General features: G+C 45.7%; 2 protein-coding genes across 6 annotated transcripts in view; one reads left to right on the top strand and one right to left on the bottom strand.

The window, feature by feature from the left end:
- The window catches only part of ADK (adenosine kinase), a 553,898-nt gene extending 536,862 nt beyond the window's left edge, over nucleotides 1-17,036 (bottom strand). For 2 of the 3 annotated variants that reach the window (XM_038408746.2, XM_038408753.2), the window contains exon 1: nucleotides 16,910-17,036. In XM_038408746.2, the coding sequence (XP_038264674.1) occupies nucleotides 16,910-16,971 (62 nt within the window). In that variant the 5' untranslated portion in view covers nucleotides 16,972-17,036. The remainder of the gene's footprint in view (nucleotides 1-16,909) is intronic. The other variant, XM_038408749.2, reaches the window with a different exon arrangement.
- A 206-nt stretch (nucleotides 17,037-17,242) lies between these two features.
- Nucleotides 17,243-19,893, top strand: part of AP3M1 (adaptor related protein complex 3 subunit mu 1) — a 48,736-nt gene continuing 46,085 nt past the window's right edge. For 2 of the 3 annotated variants that reach the window (XM_038408744.1, XM_038408743.2), the window contains exon 1: nucleotides 17,437-17,536. The gene's annotated coding sequence lies outside the window, so the exon portion shown is untranslated. Of the gene's footprint in view, nucleotides 17,365-17,436; nucleotides 17,537-19,893 lie in introns of those variants that run through there. The other variant, XM_043519909.1, reaches the window with a different exon arrangement.

Here is a 19,893-nt window from a genome sequence, read left to right as displayed (position 1 = left end):
ACACTGTTGAGAAGTCAATTGGCACCCAGTGGAGATCTCAGGGCGAAAGTGCAATATCCTTATCACAAGATACCGTGTGGGCATCGCTACACTTACGAATTAGAGCACATTAAAGCAGCCCAGTGCGCTCTAACTCACAACGCGTCCACACTGGCAAGGCACATAAAGCGCTCCGACTCCGCAGCTAGAGCGCTCCTGGTACTCCATCTCGACAAGTGGAATGATGCGCCGTGGCACCAGTGTGGACGTCCTGGGATGTTAATCTGCTCTGATCGGCCTCCACAAGTGTCCCACAATACCTGTTCTAGCCACTCTGGTCATCACTTTGAACTCTACTGCCTTGCCCTCAGGTGACCAACCATCAGACCCGTCCTTTAAATTCTCTGGGAATTTTGAAGATCCCCTTCCTATTTACTCAGCAAGGCATGGAGTGCTCTCAGCGAATCTTTCCAGGTGACCATGCCTCCACGCATCAGGCGATCCCCAATATGGAGCAATGGCAAAGTGCTGAACCTCATCAGGGTTTGGGGGGAGGAAGCTGTCTAGTCCTAGCTGTGCTCCAGCCGTAGGAATGACAATACCTTCGGGCAGATATCAAGGGACATGATGGAAAGGGGCCATGACCGAGACACTCTGCAGTGCAGAGTTAAAGTGAAGGAGCTGCGGAATGCCTACCTCAAAGCCCGTGAGGCAAACAGCCACTCCGGTCCTGCCCCCCACGACCTGCCATTTTTACAAAGAGCTGGATGCAATACTTGGGGGTGACCCCACCTCCACTCTGAGTACCACCATGGACACTTCAGAGCCCAGTCCAACAAGGCAGGAGGAGGAAAGCAGGAGCGAGGGTGCTGAGGAGGAGGAAGACACCAAGGCATCCCTAGATGCATGCAGACAAGGAGCTGCTCTCAAGTCAGGAGGAAGGTAGCCAGTCGTGGCGGATGGTGCTTGGGGAAGGACAAAACACCAGAGGAGGTTCCCGGTAAGCGGCTTTTATTTTGGGAAGGAAGTTATTTGGTGCAGGCTCTTGGGGCGAGGAGGGTTAGGGCTGCATGCATGCCTAGATGCGGAATAGGGGGTTGATGTGCTCGCTCTCATCGTGGTAATTGGCCTCAGTGATCTCTTCAAAGGTCTCATCCAGAACTTGGGCAATGTGCTTGCGCAGGTTTCATGGGAGACCCACTGAGGTCTTTGTCCCAGTCAGGCTAACATGTCTGCGCCACTGTACCATGACGGGCAGGAGGACCATTGCTGCACACAGGCAAGCTGCATATGGATGGGCCAGGGCAGAAGCCACATTGTAGTAGAAGACTCTCCCTTGCTTCCCAGGTCACCCTCAGCAACGAGATATATTCCAGGATGTGGGGACAGTGTTCAGAAAAGGGCCCCCCTTGCAGCTGTTAGCTCTCTCCAAGGCACAGAAACCCAGAGGACAGTACAGCCATGAAAGAATCAGTCCCTCTTGACCCTGTGCTTACTCACCATTTGGGACTCCCATGGGTTATGTGCGCTCACTCTGGGATGGGCAAATTATGCTATTGTGTAGACTGTGCTTGCCCTTAAGTACGGAGGAATCATTGTTTTGTCTGGTGTGAACAACGCTGCCTCTATTAAATGTTGCATTTTGCCTTTACAGATGCAACCCTGAAATCCCAGCCATCCGTGTTATCACCGGCTGAGAGACTGCAAAGAATCAGGAAGAGGCCATGTAGAAGCAAAGAGGACACGCTGCATGAAGCAATGCAGCACTCCCTTAATGAAAATCAAAAAGCGCAGGAGTGGCTGGAGAGTGAAAGGAGTGTCTCCCAGCAGAATGTGGATCACTGGCACCAAAGCACAGAGCGGCTGCTAAGCATCATGGAGCGCCAAGCGAACTTGATCTAGGTGCTCATAGCCATGCAGGCGGAGCACTACTGCACCCCCCCGCCCGCAGCCCTTGTCCCAAAACTCTTTCCCTCGTGCCCCCAAGTTACCTCCAACCCACTTTCCCCAACACTCGGGTTCTTACTGCCATCAGATGCCTCCAACACCTGTAGCTTCATCACCCAGCCCTGAAAACTACAACCCTTACCCACTGCACTCAACCCCCATCACCATGCATTTTACCCAGCCTGAAGTGCAGCACTCATTGCACAGCACTCCAAACAGGAAGGCTGAGTATGATAACGGGACATACGCAAACCTGTAATTGTTCAGTTTCCCACCCAACCCCCTTGCCCTTTGTGTTTCCCAAGCAGTTGTGTCTCTTTTCAATAAATGAATTTTCTTTTCATTAAATGGATGTTTTTGCTTTGAAAACATTCTTTATTATTGCATAAAGTAAAAGCAATAGCTTAGCCCAGGAAAGCAACAGGCACTGCAAGTCAGCGTATCATATGTAGCAAGCACAGATTCCTACTAACATTGGAACCACTGCACTTCACTCCCGTACAGGGCACCAAACATTACTGGTGGCTTTCAGCCTCAAATTGCTCTCTCAAAGCATCCCTAATCCTTGCAGCCCTGTGCTGGGTCCCTCTAATAGCCATGCTCTCTGGCTGTTCAAATTCAGCCTCCAGGTGTTGAACCTCCAAGTTCCCTGCCTGAGTGAATCTTTCACCCTTCCCTTCACAAATGTTATGGAGAGTACGGCGCGCAGATATAACTGTGGGGATACTGTTATCAGCCAGGTCCGGCTTCCCATACAGAGAGGCCAGCAGCCCTTTAAATGGCCAAAAACACACTCCACAGTCATTCTGCACCGGCTCAGCCTGTTGTTGAACCGCTCCTTGCTGCTGTCAAGGCTCCCTGTGTAGGGTTTCATGAGCCACGGCATTAAAGGATAAGTGGGGTCTCCAAGGATCACAATAGGCATTTCGACTTCCCCTATGGTGATCTTCTGGTCTGGGAAAAAAGTCCCGGCTTGCAGCTTCCTGCACAGACCAGTGTTCTGAAAGATGTGTGCGTCATGCACCTTTCTGGGCCAGCCTGCGTTAATGTCAATGAAATGCCCACGGTGATCCACAAGCACCTGGAGAACCATGGAGACACAGCCCTTCCGAGTAACGTACTCGGAGGCTAGGTGGGTTGGTGCCAGAATTGGAATATGCGTGCCATCTATCGCCTCTCTGCATTTAGGGAAACCCATTTGTGCAAAGCCAGCCACAATGTCATGCACAGGTTTCAGAGTAGCATGTCATGCATGTTACCCAGTGTCACTTCTTCTGAGCAGGATGCGATTAACGGCCCTGCAAACTTGCATCAAGACGATTCCAACGGTCAACTTTCAAACTGGTTAGCGACCGATTGGTAGCTGTCTGAAGTTGCCAGCTTTCAGATTGCAATAGCCACCTGCTTCTCCCCCATCAGGTCAGCTCTCAATCTCATGTCCTTGCCCCTCAGGGTGGGGCAAGCTCCTCACACAGTCCCATGAAAGTGGCTTTTCTCATCTGAAAGTTCTGCAGCCACTGCTAGTCATCCCAGACTTGCATGACGATGTGATCCCACCATCATCCCGAGCCCAAAAGCGCCGTTCCACAGTGGTGAGCATGTCCGTGAATGCCACACACAATCTCATGTCATATGCGTTACTTGTGTCGATACCATCATCCGAGTCCTCACGGTCACTTTGGATCTTAAGAAGTAACTCAACTGCCAAACATGACGTGCTGGCGAGACTCATCAGCATATTCCTCAGCAGTTCGGGCTCCATTCCCCCAGACCGAAAGGGAAGATAGAGTGGGCAGTACAAAAAAAACATTGAAAGATGGCGCCAATTGTGGACAGAAGCAGAGGGATTGCTGGGATATGAACCGATGCATCACGGGGCGTTGGAACAGAACCCAGAATGCCCTGCACCCCCCACACCCTTCCCCTAAGTCATAGTGCCAGAATGGGAAGAGGTACTCTGTGGGATGGCTGCCCACAATGCACCGCTCTCAATGCCGCTGCAAGTGCTGCAAATGTGGACACGCCAGTGTGCTTGCAGCTGTCAGTGTGGACAGACTTCAGCACTTTCCCTATTGCGCGCTACAAAGGCTGGTTTAACTCAAAGCGCTCTACATCTGCAAATGTAGCCCATGCCCTGCATGTCAAGCAAGCTGCTGTTTTATGTAAATTAGGGCATGGCTACACTTGCAGCTGTAGAGCACTGAGAGTTAAACCAGCCCTCGGAGGAAAGCGCTGCAGTGAGAAAGCGTGCAGTGTGTTCATACTGTCAGCTGCAAGTGCACTGGCATGGCCACATTTGCAGCGGCATTGGGAGCAATGCATTATGGGCAGCTATCCCACAGAGCACCTCTTCCCATTCTGGCGCTGTCCTGTCCCAATGCCCCGTGATGTATCGCTTCGCATCCCAGGAATCCCTGTGCTTCCGTCCACATTTGCAGTCGAGTTACTCCTTAAGCTACAAAGTGACAGTGAGGAGTCCGAGGATGATGTTGACTCACATAACGCATACAACACGAGATTGCTTATGTCATTCGTGGACATGCTCACCAGAGTGGATCACTACTTTTGGGCTCCGGAAACCAGCAGCGAGTGGTGGGATCATATCGTCATGCAAGTCCAGGGTGACTAGCAGTGGCTGCAGACCTTTCGGATGAGAAAAGCCACTTTCATGGGACTGTGTGATGAGCTCGCCCCCACCCTGGGGCACAAGGACATAGATTGAGAGCTGCCCTGCCGGTGGAGAAGCGGGTGGCTATTGCAATCTGGATGCTGGCAACTCCAGATAGCTACCAATCAGTCGCTAACCAGTTTGGAGTAGGAAAGTCGACTATTGGAATCATGTTGATGCAAGTTTGCAGGGCCATTAATCGCATCTTGCTCAGAAGAACCGTGACTCTGGGTAATGTGTATGACATTTGTGGCCACAAATGGGTTTTCCTAACTGCAGAGGCGCAATAGATCGGACGCATATTCCTATTCTGGCACCAGCCCACCTCGCCTCCGAGTACGTTAATCGGAAGGGCTATTTCTCTATGGTTCTCCAGGCGCTTGTGGATCATCGTGGGTATTTCACTGACATTAACACAGGCTGGTCCGGAAAGGTGAAAGACGCATGCATCTTTTGGAACACAGGCTTGTTCAGGAAACTGCAAGCCGAGACTTTCTTTCCAGACCAGAAGATCGCCATAGGGGAAGTCGAAATGCCCATTGTGATCTTTGGAGACCCTGCTTACCCTTAATGCCATGGCTCATGAAACCCTTCACAGGGAGCCTTGACAGTAGCAAGGCCCGGTTCAACAACAGGCTGAGTGGGTACAGAATAACTGAGGAGTGTGCTTTTGGCCGTTTAAAGGGCCGCTGGCGCTGTCTATATGAGAAGCTGGACCTGGCTGATGACAACATCCCCACGGTTATATCCACGTGCTGTACCCTCCATAACATTTGTGAAGGGAGGGGTGAAAGATTCACTCAGGCATGGACCTTGGAAGTTCAACACCTGGAGGCTGAATTTGAACAGCCAGAGAGCAGGGCTATTAGAGGGGCCCAGCACGGGGCTGCAAGGATTAGGGATGCCTTGAGGGAGCAATTTGAGGCTAAAAGCCACCAGTAATGTTTGGTGCCCTGCACAGGCGTGAAGTGCAATGGTTCCAATGTTAGTAGGAATCTGTGTTTGCTACGAATGATGAACTGACTTGCAGTGCCTGTTGCTTTCCTGGGCTATGGTGTCTTTTATTTAATGCAATAATAAAGAATGTTTTCAAAGCCAAAAAAATCATTTATTGAAAAGAAACATAACTGCTTGGGAAACAGAAAGGGCATGACACTTCTATGCTGTGTGGGATGAGGGAAGGAGGTGGGTGGGGAACAGGACAACCACAGATTTGCGTATGTCCTGTTATCATACTCAGCCTTCCTGTCTGGAATGCCACGCAATGAGTGCTGCACTTCAGGCTGGGTAAAATGCATGGTGATGGGGGCTGAGTGCAGTGGGTAAAGGTCGTAGTTTTCAGGGCTGGGTGGTGAAGCTACAGGTGTTGGAGGCATCTGATGGCGATAAGAACCCAGATGCTGGGGAAAGTGGGTTGGAGGTGACACGAGGAAAAGAGTTTTGGGACAAGGGCTGGGGGGAGGGTAAGGGTAAAGGGGCGTGGAAGTGCTCCGCCTGCTTTGCTACGAGCACCTGTATCGAATCTGCTTGGCACTCCATGATGCTTGGTAGCCGCTCCGTGATTTGGTGCCAGTGATCCGCATTCTGCTGGCAGACCCTCCTTTCACTCTCCCCCCACTTCTGCGCTTTTTGATTTTCATTAAGGGACTGCTGCATTACTTCATGCAGCATGTCCTCTTTGCTTCTATGCACCATTTCCTGATTTTTTGGAGTCTTTCGGACATTGATAACAAGGATGGCTGGGATCTCAGGATTGCATCTGTAAAGCCAAAATGAAACACTTAACAGAGGCAGCATTGTTCACACCAGACACAGCAATAGTTCGGTCATAGTTAAAGACAAGCAATGTACACAATAGCAGAAATTGCCCATCCCAAAGCGAGCGCACGTAACCCACAGGACCCCAAAATGGTGAGTAAGCACCGGGTAAAAGGGGACTGATTGTTTCACAGCTGTACTGTCCTCTGGGGTTCTGTGCCTTGGACAGAGCCAACAGCTGTAGGGGGCCCCTATTCTCAACACTGTCCCCACATTTTCCACAGGAGTTCATCCTGGAAGATATCTCGCGGCTGAGGGTGACCTGGGAAGCAAGGGAGGATTTTCTATTACAATGCGGGCTTCCGCCCTGGCCCACATGCAGCTTGCCTGTGTGCAGGAATGGTCCCCCTGCCCGTCATAGCACAGTGGTGCAGACATGTTAGCCTTACTGGGACAAGGAGCACAATAGCTCTGCCAAGGAACCTGCGCTAGCTTCTGCATGAGACCTCTGAAGTGCTCACTGAGGCCGATTACTGCGATGTGAGAGAGCACATCAACACTTTATTCCACATCTAGGCATGCATGCAGCCTTAACCCTCCTCGCCCCAAGAGCCCACACCAAACAACTTCCTTTCCAAAATAAAAGCTGCTTACCAGGCACCTCCTCTGCTGTTTGTCCTTGCCCAAGCACTAGCCGCTGTGACTGGCTACCTTCCTCCTGGCTTGAGAGCAGCTCCTGGCTACATGCATCTAGGTATGCTGGGCTGTCTCCCTCCTCCTCAGCACCTTCGCTTCCACTTTCCTCCTACTACTACCACCTTGTTGACTGGGGCTCTGAAGTGTCCATGGTGGTCTTCGGAGTAGAGGTGGGGTCACCCCCAAGTATTGTATCCAGCTCTCTGTAGAAATGGCAGGTTGTGGGGGCAGCACTGGAGCGGCGGTTTGCCTCGCGGGCTTTGTGGTAGGCATTCTGCAGCTCCTTCACTTTAATCCTGTACTGCAGTGTGTCCCGGTCATGGCCCCTTTCCATCATGTCCCTTGATATCTGCCCAAAGGTATCATAATTCCTACAGCTGGAGCGCAGCTGGGGACTGGACAGCTTCCTCCTCCCAAACACTGATGAGGTCCAGCACCTCGCCATTGCTCCATACTGGGGATCGCTTGGTGCATGGAGGCATAGTCACCTGGAAAGATTCGCTGAGAGCACTCCACGCCTTGCTGAGCAAACAGGAAGGGGATTTTCAAAATTCCCAGAGAATTTAAAGGACGGGTCTGACGCTTGGTCACCTGAGGGCAGGGCAGTAGCGTTCGAAGTAATGACCAGAATGGCTAGAACAGGCATTGTGCGACACTTCTGGAGGCCAATCAGAGCGCATTAATAGACCAGGGCATCCACACTGGCGACGCGGTGCTCCAGCCGTGGCGCAGCGTTATGCTTCTCATTGAGGTGGATTACAAGGAGCGCTCCAGCCGCGGAGTCCGAGCGCTCTACGTGCCTTGCCAGTGTGAATGAGTCATGAGTTAGGGCACCCAGGGCTGCTCTAATGTGCTCTAACTTGCGAGTGTAGCCATGCCCTAACTTCAGCTTCTGATTCAGTTTAAGACATAACCACCCCACATATTGCATGCAACAGTCAGGTCTATAGGCACTCTTTAATTGTAAACAATTAAACAACTATTATGGACTTTATATCTTGTTTTGGGACAGCATTAACGATGATCCGCATTGTTTCATTAGTAGGCTTATTCTGTAGTTATTTCTTTTTATATGTCTCTTGAATTAATTCTGTTTTTGGAAATTAAGGATAGCAAAAATAAATGACTGAGAGTGACTGACTGAGGAGGGAAATTTTAAGTTTGACAGACAACAACTAACTACAGATGGATGTTCAAGGGGAAGGTGAGGGAGCACCAGAGTCCAGGGAAAGCACCATTTGGGGGAGAAAAAAAAAAAACATGCATTTTCAGCTTCCCACTTGATAGTGGCCTTGGATCATGCTGGTAGAGGCTTCCATCTTTCCTGCTGACCTCCAGCTAGTAGCTGCCTGGTAAATTTTCAACCCTTCTTGGTTCTGTGTTACATCCTTTGATTCTCAGTCACAATAGATTGCCACCTCAGTTTTTTTTTAATATATTTTATTACTGAAGTATTGGATTACATGTGCTATGGTTCATTTTAAAATATAAGTACATCTGCTTTAACTTTTTAGGTGAAACTTGATCTGATTAAGATGCAGTTTGCTGTGTTTGGCTATATGAGCAGAGTGTTGGATTCCTGGTCTCTCTTCATGCTAAGAACTACTTTAAGGACACTGGCATTAATTGTAGTTTTTTTTAATACATATTTATATTTTGCTTATAGTAATATTTTATTTGCTTGGTTTGTTGCTGATTTTGGTTTTGCAGTGCAGATTTTTTCCTCTTCCATTATCCACAATTGTCAACATCACCTATTATTAGATTCAAACAGTCATTCATCTGCCAAAAAAACCAAATCACTGAAATACAGCGATTTCTGCACTGACAAAAAAATGCCAAGCTTAATTTAGGAGGAATAGTTAATCTGTGACTTTTTATCATGACTGTTCTCATCCCAGTGTTAAAGTACCTTTGCTTAATGCTGCATTTTTTAAAAAAGGATTAGTTACCATTGGACTTTAAGCCCCTTATGTCAAGCCATGTTTCAAATTGTTCATTGCTTTATGATGTTCACTTATGCAATATTGTAACCAAATCAAATTCCAAGATGATTCTATTCATATGTGGTTATCTACATGCACCAGTTTTGAACATGCTTCTGCTTTGAACTAATTTGTTGACATATCACATTGGTAGATGTGCAGGTGATCATGTGCCAGCAATGCCCCTCTGCCATGTACATTGGCCAAACCGGACTGTCTCTATGCAAAAGAATAAATGGACACAAATCAGACATCAAGAACTGTAACATTCAAAAACCAGTTGGAGAACACTTCAATTTCCCTGAACACTCAAAAACAGACTTAAAAGTCACCATTCTTCAACAAAAAACCTTCAAAAACAGACTTCAACAAGAAACTGCAGAACTGGAATTAATTTGCAAACTTGACACCATCAAATTAGGCCTGAATAAAGACTGGGAGTAGTTGGGTCACTACAAAAAATAATTTTACCTCTGTTGATATTCACCCCTTCTTGTCAACTATTGGGAATGGGCCACATCCAGCATGACTGAATTAGCCTCCTTAGCACTGACCCTCCACTTGGTAAGGCAACTCCCATCTTTTCATGTGCTGTATATTTATACCTGCTTACTGTATTTTCCACTCCATGCATCTGATGAAGTGGATTATAGCCCACAAAAGCTTATGCCCAAATAATGTGTCAGTCTCTAAGGCGCCACAAGGACTCCTCGTTGTTTTTAACTGATACAGACTAACACGGCTACCCCTCTGAAACCTGTCATTTTTCCTCAGATAGCATAAAAAGTACTTCAGGTATCATGTAGCAATGCTCAGTGTGATAAAACTACCTTTTAATTAACATTGAAATCTAGCTAGTGTTATGGATCTCTCATTATGGATGGGTGAGTTGTTTTTTTTTTTAAATCAAATACCCTATAAAATATAAAAGATATCCTACAATAAACTTTGCACCTATAAATTAGAAGTTTAAATCACTCCAAAATTCTCTTTAAAACAACAAATAGGAAAACCTGAATTCACACCAACTTGTTTACTTCATCCTTATCTTTTCCTCATTTTTTTAAACATCTGAGGGAAATAAGCTTTATTTCATAATCAAAATATCCCATACAAACAATTGAAGGATAAGAAGTATTCAGAGCTACAGTCTGACCTATAAAATTACAAGCAAAATATCTGTTAACTTGGCTTTCTGATTTCCCAAACACAAGGCAGAATTATACTCAGCCACCTAAACCTGTATTTCATAAGCAATAATGGGTTAAATCATTGGCCTGTGCTCTGCCAATGCTAATAGTTTCTCTGGCCTGATTCTATGCCAAGTATCTCCATGCTTTCTCCCATGCCACCCCTTATGCATGGGGAAAATTCCCCACCAAAATCCTTCTTTAATACTTCTCTCTGCCTTGATAATTACAAATCACTTCCATCTAGCCATGGTTAAGCAAGTGCCAAGCTGAGACTTCTATTTTTCTTCTAGAAGTTATCAGTTTTGTTACCTCATTTCAACCCAGCCCCACCCTGTCTGTTTTGCCCATCTGTTCATACAATCTGCTATGGGAGTTTTTCCACGGACTTCAGTAGCACCATGATTGTATTTCTAAGTCTGTAAACTCTGAGTCAAGTGCTCGCCTTCTTAATTACTTATCTGTATAGTGCCTAGTACAATCGGGCTCTGATCTTGTCTGAGGTTCCTAGGTGCTACCATGACACAATAATGAATTATAATACAAAACAAGGGATGTGATTATATTGGATAGCTTTGTTCTCTTTTAAAATATATTTCCTCCCTAAAGCATCTTAACAATAATCATGATACTTTGTACATCTATATAGTACCTGCCAGTCCGGGATCTCTAAGCCCTTTTTAAATGACTAGCAGGGATTTCCCTACACACACACTCCGAATTTCCCCAACACCCACCCAGTGGTCAACTAGTTACATGCAATCATTGGTTGGAAATTTGAATTGAAGTTGAAACATTAACACACACACTTTAAAAGCATATACAGTATATGATAAAAACTTGTACCTGGAAAAGCATAATAGGTTTGAAAAGTATGAACAAAGACTAGCTTCCTTATACAGCTTTTTTCTGACAATGTCGGCACATTCATTTTGGCAATGTTGGCCAATAATAATTTCAAATTATAATTTGTAAGCAAGATCTGAATGAGCTCTCCCATGACAACTAGTGATGAGCTGGGGAGGGGGAAAAACAGGGGAGAGAAAGGCTTCAGGATCAGACTGTATTTACTCTGTCTAGGTATCCAACAGACAGCTGTGTTACCCAAGTGATCAATTTTGGCTGGTGCTGGGTTACAAATCACCTTAATATCGAATGCGGGGGTAATGAAATGTTGCTATCCTTATTGTATGAGTAAAGGGCAGCAGAACTATACTTCCTCTCAATCAGGACAGGCTGCCACCCTGAGTGCTTAATTTTTGCCAAATCTGAGCCCTAGCACATCTAGGCCTGGTAGTTCATAGCCCTGGGATCTCTAGGCTTGCCACATCAGTTATGAAAGTAAAAAAAACAACTTACTTGAGCCCTGGCACTTCTTTCATTACAAATTAAGCACTGGTCACCCTCAACAGAACTGAACTGCACTCACTAAGCGCTTGTCTACACTGCAGCAACTTTCTCGCTCAGGGGTGTGAAAAAACCACCCCCGAGAGCTGCAAGTTTCAGTGCTGTAAAGTGCTAGTGTAGACAGTGCTAGACCAGCTATTCCCCTCGTGGAGCCATGGCAGCACTTTAACATTGTTAGTGAAGACATGCCCTAAGCAAAGGGTTTGGATGGCAGATCCCAGTGGAGAGAGAAAAAGAGGAAGAGAAAGAGGGTGGGGACAGGTGTTTTGCTTGGTGGTGTGGGCTCTGCCTAAGTCACAAGCACTATTTGACTACCCCCGGCTCCCCTGTTTAAAGATAAAGCTGATTAGGGTCCACTGGGAGTTTTTGGTTTTGTTAAGTGACCACTAGAGTTGAAATCACTGATAATCAGGCCTAAGGGCTTAGACCTGCTTTGGGACAGTGTTTCTGTGGAAGAGACAGCCCGGCCTCCACTAGCAGTGAGATTCCCCCACTGAGAGCTGAAATCACTGAGAGCTGGTGGAACCTCAAGACTGACTCTCAGAGGTCACAATGGCAGATGATAGCAGGTGACGGCACAGGGCCATTGGCAATGGAGAGGTGGAGTGCTGGTGGCATAACTAACAGTGGCCAGAGCAAGTGGCAAGTGGCTGGAGGAAAGATAAGGTGCCTCCTTCCTCCCACAGTGTGGGGAAGCGAACTCATGCGAAAGCACCTCTGAACTCTGGGTCTCCATTGACAAAGGACAACAACTATGAATGGGGGCGGGAGGGAGAAGGGAGTGGTACGGTTAAAGGAACATTTGATTGATGGATTATGTTTTAGTAACTTTGCTCCAGAATGCTAGATTGTGACTGGGAAACGTATATAAATACATATTTCCTAGTAGGCAAAGATTTTTAAAATGCATTATTTGCCAAGATTGTTATCTCATCTTATTGCTATTTCAAGAGGTCATTATCTTGGGGTGTTTCTGCACTAAACATTTTTATTATAATATAATTACTTTTTTACTTAAGAATGATCATACTGGGTCAGACCAATGGTCCATCTAGTCCAGTATCCTCTCTTCTGACAGTGGCCAATGCCAGGTGCTTCAAAGGGAATGAACAGAACAGGACAATTATCGAGTGATCAGTCCCCTGTCATCCACTCCCAGCTTCTGGTGAAAAGAGGCTAGGGACACTCAGAACATGGCGTCCATCCATGCCCATCCTGCTAATAGCTATTGATGGATCTATTGTCCATGAACTTATCTATTCTTTTTTGAACCCTATTATAGTCTTGGCCTTCACAACATCCCCTGGCAAAAGTTCCACAGGTTGACTGTCTGTTCCTTTTCTTTGTTTTAAACCTGATGCCTATTAATTTCACTGGGTAACCCCTTAGCTCTTGTGTTATCAGAAGCAGTAAACAACACACTTCCTTATTCACTTTCTCCACATCAGTCAAGATTTTATAGACCTCTATCATATCCCCTCTTAGTTGTTTCTTTTCCAAGCTGAGAAGCCGCAGTCTTATTAATCTGTCCTCATATGAAAGCTGTTCAATACCCCTAATAATTGTAGTTGCCCTTTCTATAACCTTTTCCAACTCCAAGAAAACTTTTTGAGATGGGGTAACCAGAACTGCACGCAGTGTTCAAGATGTGGGTTTACCATGGATTTATACAATAAGAGTGGAAGAGCTTGGTTTGCCAGACTAATCAGCAAACCAATGCTGACAACCTATGTGAAAAGGCTCCAAAACACCAAGCCTCTGGACTGCATCGATATGCAGAAAGCCTTAGAAACCAATCACTGTCAAAACCAATTTTAAGAAGTACTTAATGAGGCTCTTAAGAATGCTGGAGACACAACACAGTTTAGGGGAACAAACATGGCTGTCACATCATACTTTCTATTTAAGCAAGAGATACCAGACACTAGAAACTGGAGGCCAATGTTAAGTGCATGGTCACCTGTTAATCCTGAAGTGGGACATTGGTTCTGACCAGGACTGGCAAATACTCACTATCTTTCTGCAAGCAACTCAACTGACTGTTAGAAGCATGCGATGCAACAGTGAAAGACTCAGCAGTTGAAAAAGTGAAGAACTCTCTCACCTCACTCAGAAAACGTGCATACATGGCTGATGAATGCACCGATGCAAATGGGCATCAAGTGTTAAGCCACTGCATACGTTATCTTGATGTCAGTGGTAGGTAGCCCAGTAGATGCATTTCTAGATGTTCAGGTCATAGAAGACGCATCAGCTGCATCTGTGACAACCCACATCTTAGAAAAGTTAAATGCTTATAAATTGAACCCCAAAGAGATGGCTGCTTGTGCCTTCGATGGAGCTACAAACTTCTCTGGAAGAAATAATGGAGTACAAGCTTTGCTCAGAAAAAAGTGTAACCCTAATCTCTCCTATACACACCGCAGAGGCCCTACTCCAATTATCACTAGATCGAGATGTCAATCTTCAAAAGACATTTAAAAAGCCATAAATTTAATGTCTTCTTTTTTCCAGCAAGAGTCCAAAAGACTGAACATCTTGGAAAAAAATAGAAGATATTTGAACTTCAGTCCCAGTACGAGTCCCATCTGGAAAACCTGCTGGCTTTCTCATAAGTGACCCTTGGCTGTTGTCTTAAAATTACTGAAACCATTATTATTGGCTTTGGAAAGTATCAACTGAGATGAGATGGATCTAAGTAGTGAGGCTGGTGGACTACTTTTGCTACTAAATTCAGAGATTATTGCCATTCTCTCTCTTAAGTCTACTGTAGAAACCACTTGGGTCATTAAACAATGCCATCCAGGCATCTTCTACAACAGTAGTAGACCTTTGTCTAGCAATAGAAGCTACACTTGGATCAGAGCTCTATACACTGAAAACGTAATGGAAGAAGCAAAGACTTCAGTTCAGAAGTTGACTAATTAAGGCACTTATTTGACTCCTTAAGTGAAGGGGACAAGATGTTTTTGTTAAGACAGCTGAAAAATACACAGATGTGATTCTTACAAATCTACAACAGCAACTTCTGGATTCTACTGAACCTCTACGTAGCTTTTACAGTTGCCTATCTAAACACCAAAAGTTAAGTGGAGTGAGGCACTACCAACAATGGGGCTGCCATGTGGTCAGGACAGAATAAAGAATTTGAACAGAGTGGAATATCATAAGACAAACACATGCAGATTTGACTTCAACTTCTTTGTCATCACTAGTGATTCAACCCAATTGCTGTGCTATGTTTCCTGGGATGAAAGAAATAGGAATCCATCTCTTGCCACTCCCAGTCACAACAGCTACCGCTGAGCATTCTTTTTCCTCATTGAATAGAATTGTGTGTTCTGAAAGGAGTCCTTCTGCCTGATCAGGAGTATATAATGAAGGACTGGCACAAGAGAAGCCTCCAAACATGAATGCACTGCATTCAAGAAGTTCATTAATAGAGTTGTGCAAAATTACAAGAAACCAAGAAGGATGTAGATGTAGTGTTTCACTGTAGGCTTGAGCAGCCAACTTTAATTTGTGTAATTTTAAAACATGAGTTAAATCTACTAAAATGGTCATTAAACATTTTTTAGTTTTTACTATCGTCCCACACAGCCCACCTTCACCCTCACTGTCTTACCCCTCGTCAGCCATCACCCCTGCTGTATATTTGAACATCTCCCCCTAATTTCAATTCCTGGGGAAAACACGGACCACGAGTCAAATGCCTCCCCACACAGCTGTGAGGAAGTTACCTCGGCTCAGAGACTTAATAGTAGCACTCTCCTTCCGGGTATCGGTCATTGAATATACTAGCAGGAACTGGCATTTTCCTCTCCTCCGCAGCTCCTACTGTCAACTTCCTGAAGAGGACACTGTTTCTTTCACTGCTGTTTGCTGGATTCTTAGTACTTTTTGATCTGCACTTTGCAACCATTCCATTTTCCCCCGTTGCAAATATTGATTGGCCTGAAATTTGTTAGTCTCTAAGGTGCCACAAGTACTCCTTTTCTTTTTAAGAAGAACCTAGGTGCCCTTACTAAGTGCCTAGGTACTCATGCTTAAAGGGTGCCATGGAGGGACATCATCTGGTTCTATATAAAACCCGGCTACACGTGACAGAAGGAAAGTGTAACGATCCACTTCCCCTCCCCACCCCCCGTGGCACATGACACAGACTTTCTATTAAAAAGAAAAGGAGTACTTGTGGCACCTTAGCGACTAACAAATTTATTAGAGTGCATTATTAGATGCATTATTAGAATGCATCCGATGAAGTGAGCTGTAGCTCACGAAAGCTTATGCTCTAATAAATTTGTTAGTCTCTAAGGTGCCACAAGTACTCCTTTTCTTTTTGCGAATACAGACTAACACGGCTGCTACTCTGAAACCTGAGACTTTCTATTCTCCGCCAAATGCATGGAGTTCAGAGCAAGACTGCAGGCAGCATGTATGATACAACCACGCGTATGAGAGGTACTGCAAACCCACAACTCCTGTGTACCGAAAGATAAACCCGACTGCTTAAAACAAAGTTCTCATTGTCCTTTATGCTGCGATTTTCAACTCACTGACATTTGTCTCCTGGACTGGAATACTTTATACAATGGCGATAAAATGAAGGACTCGAGGAGTTGGCAGAACCACCCCCCCCATAGCAACCTAAACAATCCAGCAACATACCGGTACCTACGACAGGGGGAGGAAAAGAATTAAATATTCTACCAGCAACACATTTACGACAGAACCCTCCTCTTGGGACTATCTCAACATAACCCTAGGTTAGTGTCAGAGTACGCCGGTCCTCGGCCGCAGGTAACGGGTGCAATTAAAGAATCTTAGAAAAACACACAAAATCCTATAACAACATATTCAACCGCTACAAAGTAATCTGTGCCTACCCCAGTGTTCAAGTGCCTGTGCTGGATATACTGCATTTTATAGAAAGCAACCCAGGAACTGACAACGTGCGCCGGCTATGGAAAAGCCGGTAACTGAATACTACGCACAAACACACAAAATTGTTGTATTGTATTGCCGCACAGAGGCTGCCCAAGTACCCCCAGCTGCACGGTAACACAATAGCCGTTCTGTTCTCCTGGGTCTGTTCAGCTCTGCTGGGGGTGACTTCCAGGCTGCAGTGTAGTTGAACAGCACGTGTTAACCTTTAGCCGGGGCAGAGAGCGATTTACAAAAGAGCCCTTTCATAGCCAACACTCCCTGCTGCCCGTTTTCATGCAAACGCTCTCGGGGTGAAGCTGCGGTTCGTGCTCGCTCGCTTTTTAATTTGTTACCTCAGGTGGTTTTGCTCCAGCTTGGGCTTCTTGGCTTGTGGTTCCTCCGCTGCCATCTTCATGCTCAGCGCACCTAGCAGGCGCGCAACCCCGGCCTGGTCACGATCCTCTGGTAGCAGCAGCTCAGCTTCCGAGCCGGGCAACGAGCAGCCAGCCGCGGCGGCGGGGGGGGGGGGGGGAGGGAGCTGAGTGGGCTACAGAGCGCCTGATTCAAGAATTGGTCAAGAGCGGGGTACCCACTTTTCAAATAACGTGGCCATTGCTGAATCAGTGCCACAGCCTTTATTGCTGGAGAATCATATCGCCTTGCGCATTTGATACAAAAATTCCCTCCTTCTTTGTAATGCAAATAATGACCCGGCTTAACTTAACTGGCCGCCGAGGTCAGATGCTAACGCCCGGGTTGCCAAACTCAAAGCGGCTCCAGCGTGGCGAGATTTCTTACAGCTTCACAGGCGATTCAAACATACCGTCTTGCACGGATGAAGGCAGTCACCGGGACGCCTGTGCGTGTGTCTGGGGGAGGAGGCCTGGGCCGGGTGGGGTCCTCACAGCCATATTTGCCGCTGTTTCTGGGGGAGCGGGGTCGCTGTTCTGAGCGGGAGCCGGTGGCTCGGGGATCTGCAGGTGACTATGTCTTCGCCCCGGAATTCGGGGGCGGATCGTCTACTGCCTTTGGGGGGGGGGGGGTAAGTTAAAAGGTTATTGGGATAGCTGGAGGAGCTGAGACTTACGGAAAAGATATTGATAGTTCTTGGTTCTGCGTACACTTGCGCGCCCGCGAAAGTCCCGCGCACTCCTCCCACTCCTGTTCCTCAGAATTTATTACCTTGATATTAGTCAAGCTTTGCGAAGTGCGTGGTGGCTCTGAAGTGCTAAGAACTTATGTTAACAGAGCCGTGGCTGTCGTCAAGCCACATAAGGGGGGCGGGGGGGGGGTTTCTTTTTGTAGGAAGAGAGAGTTCTGGAGAAATCGAAGGTGGGGGATGTTTTGTGTGTCAATTTCTAGGGCTTCCACTCTTGCTAGGTAATGGTTCCTGTCTGGTTAAATTCCTTTTAATGGAAAAATTTTAAAAACCCAAAGTCTGAGGGAGACCCAGTTCAGTTTCACTAAGCAACTCCTTTAACTTTGCAAAATTTAAAATGCATTTCAGTTGATAGAAAGAAAAGGAGGACTTGTGGCACCTAAGAGACTAACAAATTTATTTGAGCATAAGCTTTTGTGAGCTACAGCTCACTTCATCGGATGCATTCAGTGGAAAATACAGTGGGGAGACTTTTATACACATACGGAGAACATGAAACAATGGGTTTTATCATACACAGTATAAGGAGAGGTTTCAGAGTAACAGCCGTGTTAGTCTGTATTCGCAAAAAGAAAAGGAGTACTTGTGGCACCTTAGAGACTAACAAATTTATTAGAGCATGCATCCGATGAAGTGAGCTGTAGCTCACGAAAGCTTATGCTCTAATAAATTTGTTAGTCTCTAAGGTGCCACAAGTACTGTAAGGAGAGTGATCACTTAAGATGAGCTATTACCACAGGGGGATGGAGGGGGAGGAAGAAAATCTTTTGTAGTGATAATCAAGGTGGGCCATTTCCAGCAGTTGAGAAGACCGTCTGAGGAACAGGGGAGGGGGAAATAGTTTTACTTTGTGTCATGACTCATCCATTCCCAGTCTCTATTCAAGCCTAAGTTAATTGTATCCAGTTTGCAAATTAATTCCAATTCAGCAGTCTCTCCTTGGAGTCTGTTTTTGAAGCTTTTTTGTTGAAGGATAGCCACTCTTAGGTCTGTGATCGAGTGACCAGAGAGATTGAAGTGTTCTCCAACTGGTTTTTGAATGTTATAATTCTTGACGTCTGATTTGTGTCCATTTATTCTTTTACGTAGAGACTGTCCAGTTTGACCAATGTACATGGCAGAGGGGCATTGCTGGCACATGATGGCATAGATCTCATTGGTAGATGCGCAGGTGAAGGAGCCTCTGATAGTGTGGCTGATGTGATTAGGCCCTATGATGGTGTCCCCTGAATAGATATGTGGGCACAGTTGGCAACTGGCCTTATTGCAAGGATAGGTTCCTGGGTTAGTGATTCTGTTGTGTGGTGGCTGGTGAGTATTTGCTTCAGGTTGGGGGGCTGTCTGTAAGCAAGGATGGGCCTGTCTCCCAAGATTTGTGAGAGTGATGGGTCATCCTTCAGAATAGGTTGATGTAACTGTTCCTGTCTCTCCTCCATAAATTGTGCTGTAATGAGATCTAATGTCTGATTCTCTTTTAATTTGCTATGTACTGAGCCTTTGGTTTTCAGATTGGATTTCACTCATAAGAACTATCTTTATTACTATACTGATTTAGCTTTGGATCGTGGAAGCTTTCTTTGCTGTAAGAGAAAATGAGTTGTTACTGTCCTAATACGTCTCGGCTCTTATGCTTCAATCGTTGTATGAAACCTCTTTCCTCAAGAATAGGCTTGTTTCAGAGTTTAATTGTGATATCACAATTATCATCATTCAGGTTCTCATTTATTATAGATTTTTAAAACTGAGAATAGGAGTGTGTGCGTGTATACATACACACACGCAATTTGGGGTTAATTTTCTTAATAGACTTTACTTATTCAGAATCTCTCATTTTTAACAAATAAGTTAGAAATAAAAACACTAGACTTGTGTGGGACAGAAGTACATTTTGGTTTGCACTGTGTGCTTAAAAGTTCATTTGAGAGTTATGTGGAGTGTTTTGTTTTTGTCTGCTCTGAGATAAATGCATAGAAAAGCAAATTCTACCTGAGTGAGAAGTAAATGTGCATAGAAAAGCAAATTCTTTCAATTTTAATAGTCTTCAGAATTCAAGTAAGGACTTTCTTAGAGAAAAGGTCAGTTTAAAGACTTATTTTTAACAGCCACACCCATGTGTATTTCACAGAAGTAGTCACAATCTTTCAAAAACAGTGCAATCAAGAAGCTTGATATTAAGGA

Source organism: Dermochelys coriacea, chromosome 7, assembly GCF_009764565.3.
Source record: "Dermochelys coriacea isolate rDerCor1 chromosome 7, rDerCor1.pri.v4, whole genome shotgun sequence".
Lineage (NCBI taxonomy): Eukaryota > Metazoa > Chordata > Testudines > Dermochelyidae > Dermochelys > Dermochelys coriacea.
Note: the sequence above shows the minus strand (reverse complement) of the source record. Positions and strands in the feature narration are given on the sequence as shown.